General features: G+C 45.1%; 1 protein-coding gene across 2 annotated transcripts; it reads right to left on the bottom strand.

The window, feature by feature from the left end:
• Nucleotides 1–299: 299 nt before the first annotated feature.
• si:ch211-120k19.1 (uncharacterized protein LOC563199 homolog) lies at nucleotides 300–3,666 on the bottom strand. Of its 2 annotated transcripts, XM_041231850.1 has the most exons (6): nucleotides 3,618–3,658; nucleotides 3,307–3,444; nucleotides 2,443–2,876; nucleotides 1,954–2,024; nucleotides 1,634–1,663; nucleotides 300–1,482 (listed from the first exon to the last, which is right to left on the bottom strand). In XM_041231850.1, the coding sequence occupies exons 3-6, from the start codon at nucleotides 2,813–2,815 to the stop codon at nucleotides 1,294–1,296; spliced, it is 663 nt and encodes a 220-aa protein (XP_041087784.1). In that variant the 5' UTR covers nucleotides 2,816–2,876; nucleotides 3,307–3,444; nucleotides 3,618–3,658; the 3' UTR covers nucleotides 300–1,293. The 2 variants fall into 2 exon arrangements, with proteins under 2 accessions (XP_041087784.1, XP_041087785.1); XM_041231851.1 differs by having other exon boundaries at nucleotides 2,443–2,873; nucleotides 3,307–3,666.
• Between the last annotated feature and the right edge of the window lie 3,489 nt (nucleotides 3,667–7,155).

Here is a 7,155-nt window from a genome sequence, read left to right on the forward strand (position 1 = left end):
ATACACGTTCTTATTTTCGAAATAAAACTCCATACCTGTTTATCGTATTGAGAGAGCTAACATTTAGAATCATGTTAATTCATTTATTAACACTGCCTAGAATCTCCTCGATGCTTAATTATCATACAGTAACAGTCTTATTAATAAGTTTTAACGTGGGTGTACATATATATAATAATATATATAATAGTCACCCTGTTATAATCTATATATATATATATATACTTTATATATATATATTATATATATATATAGCATACTACTTCAGTTAAAGATAAGAACGTTGTTAGACAATAACATTTTGATTTTCGATTTTTTATTTTTTTTAAACAACAGTACCATTTACATATACAAACACTTCATCTGCAAAAATGTCTTATATTTGGACCACATATTGAGCGACAACGTACATCTCACCCAGACATACTGCACCAGAATGAACATTCACCCCAAAGATAAGTACATTATGTCACATTCCCAGAGCCGGACACAGCCAGCCTCGCACCTTTATACAGCAGGTACAAATAGGATTACCCTGCACTGTGCTGCAATGCTCTCAGTGTGTGCTGTGGTTAGGGTGTGTATACACTGTGCTGCAATGCTCTCAGTGTGTGCTGTGGTTAGGGTGTGTATACACTGTGCTGCAATGCTCTCAGTGTGTGCTGTGGTTAGGGTGTGTATACACTGTACTGCAATGCTCTCAGTGTGTGCTGTGGTTAGGGTGTGTATACACTGTGCAGCAATGCTCTCAGTGTGTGCTGTGGTTAGGGTGTGTATACACTGTGCAGCAATGCTCTCAGTGTGTGCTGTGGTTAGGGTGTGTATACACTGTGCTGCAATGCTCTCAGTGTGTGCTGTGGTTAGGGTGTGTATACACTGTGCTGCAATGCTCTCAGTGTGTGCTGTGGTTAGGGTGTGTATACACTGTGCTGCAATGCTCTCAGTGTGTGCTGTGGTTAGGGTGTGTATACACTGTGCTGCAATGCTCTCAGTGTGTGCTGTGGTTAGGGTGTGTATACACTGTGCTGCAATGCTCTCAGTGTGTGCTGTGGTTAGGGTGTGTATACACTGTGCTGCAATGCTCTCAGTGTGTGCTGTGGTTAGGGTGTGTATACACTGTGCAGCAATGCTCTCAGTGTGTGCTGTGGTTAGGGTGTGTATACACTGTGCTGCAATGCTCTCAGTGTGTGCTGTGGTTAGGGTGTGTATACACTGTGCTGCAATGCTCTCAGTGTGTGCTGTGGTTAGGGTGTGTATACACTGTGCAGCAGTGCTCTCAGTGGGTGCTGTGTTTTATTTTTCAAGCTTGGCCCCGTCATCCCTGGCAGGGTTGATACAGTTCGATATGGACCGGCGTAAGGCCTGCAGGGTGAGGTCTGTATCGTGCTGCCTGAGATAGCACAGGAAAGCGGTCCATACAAAGGCACAGCCTCCAATGAAGGCAGTCCGTACGACAGGGGGAACGAGGGAGAAGTTGACTGCCTGAAAGAGAGAGAAATATTGGAATGTTTCAGTAGGAAGTTAATTGTGAGACACTGCAGTTTACTTTCTGGTGTAATACCCTGCATGATCCACAAGAGGGAAGCAGAGATACAGAATGGTCAACCAGAGAAATGGAAGTTCCATACTGTACCTGCACGGCTGACCAGTACACAAGCCCAGTCTGGAAAGAAGAACACAAGTGAAACACTGGTTATTCCGCTGGCATTCTCTGAGTCCTGTCATGAGCCAAAGCTGTGTCTCCCCGTTTCAGACAGCAGACTTTTCCAATGTGTTTTATATATATATATATATATATATATATATATATATATATATATATATATAATATATATATAATCTCTCTCTCTCTATGGCCAAAAGTGTGGGATCATCCTTTAAAATGAACAAATTTTGCTTTGTAAGTCGAATGAACCTTGCTTGAACACTGATATGTTATTTCATCTGTATTACCTGGTAGGATGGCCAGAATTTATTTCTCATATCCTCAAAAACATCTTCCTTTCTGTCCAGAACACTCAAACCTACAAAGAAAAAAATATATAATTCCATTTAGTTTCCCAAAGGAGTTCCTGCATAGCACACAACGCCACCCGTGGATGTGGCTAAGTGCTGTAATTGCAGTTTGTTTCTGTGATATTAACTGAGCCCACAGATTGTAAAGCAAGATGCATGCCTACCTATATAGCATTCTCTATTGACTTTAGAGGAGGCTAATCATATTAGTCTTACCAGTATAAAGGCAGTGATGTTTCTTACCAGTATAAAGGCAGTGATGTTTCTTACCAGTATAAAGGCAGTGATGTTCTTACCAGTATAAAGGCAGTGATATTTCTTACCAGTAGAAAGGCAGTGATATTCTTACCTGTATAAGGGCAGTGATATCTTACTAGTATAAAGGCAGTGATGTTCTTACCAGTATAAAGGCAGTGAATCTCTTACCAGTATAAAAGGCAGTGATGGTCACTGGAGCCGCCACCAGTTGATCAACAACAACTTTTTTCCCGACGCTTGTAGCTCCTCCCCCTGGAAAGCCCCTCTCCAAAGCTCTCAGCCAATAGAAATTGAAGTTGGCATGGAAGCAGAATCCAATCAGAGCCACTTTGGCTGTTTGAGAGAAGTCCACCCTTGACCACAGCGCTTCCTGTCCAGCAACCATGCCCTTTGAAACAGGCTCCGCCTCCCCCTGGGGTCCCGCCTCCTGGTCTCCCAGCATGCACTGCTGAAGCAGGTCCGCCCCGGCGAATAGGGTGCTGTATGTCACTACATTCGCAGCCCAAGGGTAGGTCTGGAAAACGTATCGCAGTCTGTACATTATCTGTGCAATATGGACTGTGTGGGACCAGCAGCAGGTATTCACTGGAGATCAGCAGCTACTGTGAGCAAAAAATATCAAAAAGGAACATCATTTAGATATTTTATTTAACATCATGTAATATAATAATAATAATAATAATAATAATAATAATAATAATAATAATAATAATAATAATAATATTTCATCTTAGAATTCAAAATGTCACTTTTTATGGAAAACGACAAAGCGCTGGTGTGTAATTCCATATGTTAAGGTGACATTATTCAGCAGCTTTCATTCGAATTCATGAAGCACAATGAGTTCATTCTATAGGGGGGGATGCAAACCTTTGCCCAGAACTATACGCTGCAGCTGTATGTGTGTGTGCTGCACTGTTACAATCACAGAGACGGGGGCCAGGTTGCAACACTCTGGACTTGCACACGCTCACACTGTTCTGTTTACTTCACTCTTTTCCAAAAACTGCGTTATCTCTCAGTTTGACTCACCGAGCAGCAGACTGCACTTCTTGGAAGCGGAATTGACTGTTTTCAAAGTTTCTCTCTTCTGATCACAATCACGCAGCCAGACCCCAGGATCCTCTCTTCTGATCACAATCACAGAGTCAGACCCCAGGCTGCAACACACTGAGGTAACATTTATTGAACTGACACAAAGCCTGTAACCCTGACTCCGGAAGCATATCTCGTGCCTGTAAATTTAACCCTCCACAGGGCAGGTGTTTGGTCTGTCATTCACCACACAGATACTGACCAACACAAAACTAAAATAAACCAGTCAAAGCAACTGCTTTCCATACCTTTGCAGTGAGTTGAGGTTCAATGCAACCTTCTGGTCTGACTCAAAAAAGAGGTGGGAATAAGAGCCCCCCCCCCCCCCCATTGCTGCCTCCTTGACAGCAGCTGTTCTGTGTGTTAAATATACCACAGGTCACATTACAAGAGTCAGCTCAGCATACAGACTATCAGGAGGCACAGATCAGAACCTGGGACTTCAACACAGGCAAGTGTTTAACCCCCTGGTGTCGAAGAGTACAAATACAACTTTGCAGCAACCTTTCTAAAGATGATAGACAGCTGATCTATTTATCCCACTGTGAGGACACGTGGCACCGATGTCCATTGGACTGGTTAATCAGAGTGTCGGAAGCAGGAGATATATATAGATGTATGTCTGCCTGCCTGCCCATCTGTGTGCCTGTCTGTCTGCCTGTCTGTGTGTGTCTGTCTGCCTGCCTGCCTGCCCATCTGTGTGTCTGCCTGTCTGCCTGCCTGTCTGTGTCTGCCTGCCTGCCTGCCTGTGTGTATGTCTGTCTGTCTGCCTTTCCAGATATCCAGAGAATAGCTACTCCAATTGTGAGGGAATTTTTTGGACTGTTAAACCGTATTTAAAAACACACACACATGGCAAGCCATAGTAAACGATGGTGAAAGCATAGAATATGCGTGGGGATAAAACAGCAAAATGACCACGATACACTTTTATAAGGGGCCATGGGATGCAGCCTTGGCATAAAGCTTTCTATGTGAGAATAATGTATAGTGTTGTGTAGTGTTGTGTTGTGTAATGTATAGTGCAATGCATAGCAGTGGCGCTGGCCTTGACTCGCTGTGAAGTTGTGCAGTTGTTTGTCTCCACTCGAACTTGCTGGAGTCGTTTTGTTAATTCAGTGTGATACCAGCGATGACCACAAGGTGGTACCAAAGGACCATAAACTAAAGGTCAAGTTGTTTTTGAAGCACCTGAACGAGCCATCGAGTTATACAGTTAATTTGTGGGTTTATTATCGCTGTATTCCCGGAACCCCCTATACAGGCCTCTGCAGGTCATCAGCTGAAATCAACACGTTAACAAACAGCTGTTCCCGAATACCTGCCGCTAAATGCTTCTTGAAGGCAATTCAGATTCACACTGAACTTTGAGCAGGCAGCCTGCGCAGAGCTGCGGTTTATCAGGCAATGTTTGACAGTGAACCCGTATTACCTGGTGTACCGGTGCGGCTGCTGCTGCTGCACGGAGATGCGTGCCTGGGCCTGCCTGTTGTTTACAGGCGTGTCTAACTATCATTGTGACCCGTCAATGGACGAGGTCTGTTTGCAGAAGGCAAAGCGCTCTGGTGCCTAACCTGTACAATACTGTAGCACACAAACACCCAACCTAACCTGTACAATACTGTAGCACACAAACACCCAACCTAACCTGTACAATACTGTAGCACACAAACACCCAGCCTAACCTGTACAATATTGTAGCACACAAACACCCAACCTAACCTGTACAATACTGTAGCACACAAACACCCAACCTAACCTGTACAATACTGTAGCACACAAACACCCCAAACACACCTTGTAGTAAAAAGTAAACACAGTGGTGAGATCTTTCTTTCTTTCTTTGTGATAAACTAGAGCTGATTTATGTGTCAATCCAAAAAAAAAAAAAAAAAAAAAAAAGAAAACGTAGGTGATGCAAAACTTTTGGCCAGAGCTGTACCGGAACCCCTTGAGCAGACCGGACAAGGCGACCGAACGACCAGAACACGTTCCCCGGTACTAAACTCAGCCTTTACATCGCGTCTCCCAGCAGAGCAGAGTCCCATGAGCTGAACACTGACCTACTGCCAGAGCGCTGTCTCAGTGTCCCGCCTGCAGAGAGACAATCTGTCAGCTGTCATGCGAATTTCTATTCTGATTGGTTTTCTTAATCCTAGTGCAGTAGATGACACCTGAGAAAAAAAAGAAATTGACCTCCCCCCCCCCCCCCCCCCCCCCCCTGGATTTTAAAGGAGAGCCAGGAATGCGAGGTGACGCCATGCTCATGTTGACCTGGGTGGAATACTAGCCATGGCCACTGTTGACTACGAATTTATAATGCAAAGGAGATCACTCATTTAGGGACGTTCTTAGCTAAAACAGGGTGAAAAGAAGTCTTCATTTCACGCCTGAAAACCACATGTTGCAGATTAATCCGCTGGCCTCTCTCTCCTGGCTTTCTTCCGCGGAGGTCAAGGGCTCCAGTCTCAAAGGGATCAGTTAAGAAAGGCAGCGGACTAGTTAACCAGCCTCTTCTATCTTTCGGGAGTCTCGGTTTAAATATAGACTGCTCAGGAATACAAGCACGTTTAAACACACACTGCTCAGGGAGACAAGCACGTTTAAACACACACTGCTCAGGGACACAAGCAAGTTTAAACACACACTGCTCAGGGACACAAGCACGTTTAAACACACACTGCGCAGGGGCACAAGCACGTTTAAACACACACTGCTCAGGGACACAAGCACGTTTAAACACACACTGCTCAGGGACACAAGCACGTTTAAACACACACTGCTCAGGGACACAAGCACGTTTAAACACACACTGCTCAGGGACACAAGCACGTTTAAACACACACTGCGTTTAAACACACACTGCTCAGGGACACAAGCACGTTTAAACACACACTGCTCAGGGACACAAGCACGTTTAAACACACACTGCTCAGGAACACAAGCACGTTTAAACACACACTGCTCAGGGACACAAGCACGTTTAAACACACACTGCTCAGGGACACAAGCACGTTTAAACACACACTGCTCAGGGACACAAGCACGTTTAAACACACACTGCTCAGGGACACAAGCACGTTTAAACACACACTGCTCAGGGGCACAAGCACGTTTAAACACACACTGCTAAGGGGCACAAGCACGTTTAAACACACACTGCTAAGGGGCACAAGCACGTTTAAACACACACTGCTCAGGGACACAAGCACGTTTAAACACACACTGCACAGGGACACAAGCACGTTTAAACACATACTGCTCAGGAACACAAGCACGTTTAAACATACACTGCTCAGGGGCACAAGCACGTTTAAACACACACTGCTCAGGGACACAAGCACACCGAGCTCGTTATCCCAACGACAATGTGTGCAGTGGATACATCAATATAAATCACACACACACACAATGATAGACAGAAAGAGGGACATTCCTTCTACAGAAGGAGACAGGCAGGTATTGGGGACGGCAGAGAGGCAGGGTGTTGGATGTAGTTCTTCACGGGTAGTTAGATAATAGCCGATCTATTCTGGTCGCTGATCTATTTCTCTGATGCACCTGCGCACTGAAGCAATTGGTGCATCGCAACGCCAATCCGCCGCGTCAGTGGCTCGTCGTGGTCAAGAGCATTTCTTCCCCACAAGTCAAACTGCAGATCAATCTGAAATCTGTTTCGCTCTTGGTCCCACGCAACGCCGCTCAAAATCCCAGACGACAAGAAGGCGGCGTTTCAAAGCGCTGACTCTGGGAGAGGGCGGGGAGTGCGGGGGAGGTGGGGGACGG

This window comes from Polyodon spathula, chromosome 29 (genome assembly GCF_017654505.1).
Source record: "Polyodon spathula isolate WHYD16114869_AA chromosome 29, ASM1765450v1, whole genome shotgun sequence".
In the NCBI taxonomy this organism is placed as follows: Eukaryota; Metazoa; Chordata; class Actinopteri; order Acipenseriformes; family Polyodontidae; genus Polyodon; species Polyodon spathula.

Bases quoted from the DNA above. Each gene is read 5' to 3' on its own strand.
- si:ch211-120k19.1 (XM_041231851.1), bottom strand. From the start codon at position 2,815: ATGTACAGACTGCGATACGTTTTCCAGACCTACCCTTGGGCTGCGAAT. The intron at 2,025-2,442 runs GTAAGAGATTCA...TTTTCTTTGTAG, and splicing joins CATCACTGCCTTTTATACTG to GTTTGAGTGTTCTGGACAGA. The intron at 1,664-1,953 runs GTAATACAGATG...TCTTCTTTCCAG, and splicing joins AATTCTGGCCATCCTACCAG to ACTGGGCTTGTGTACTGGTC.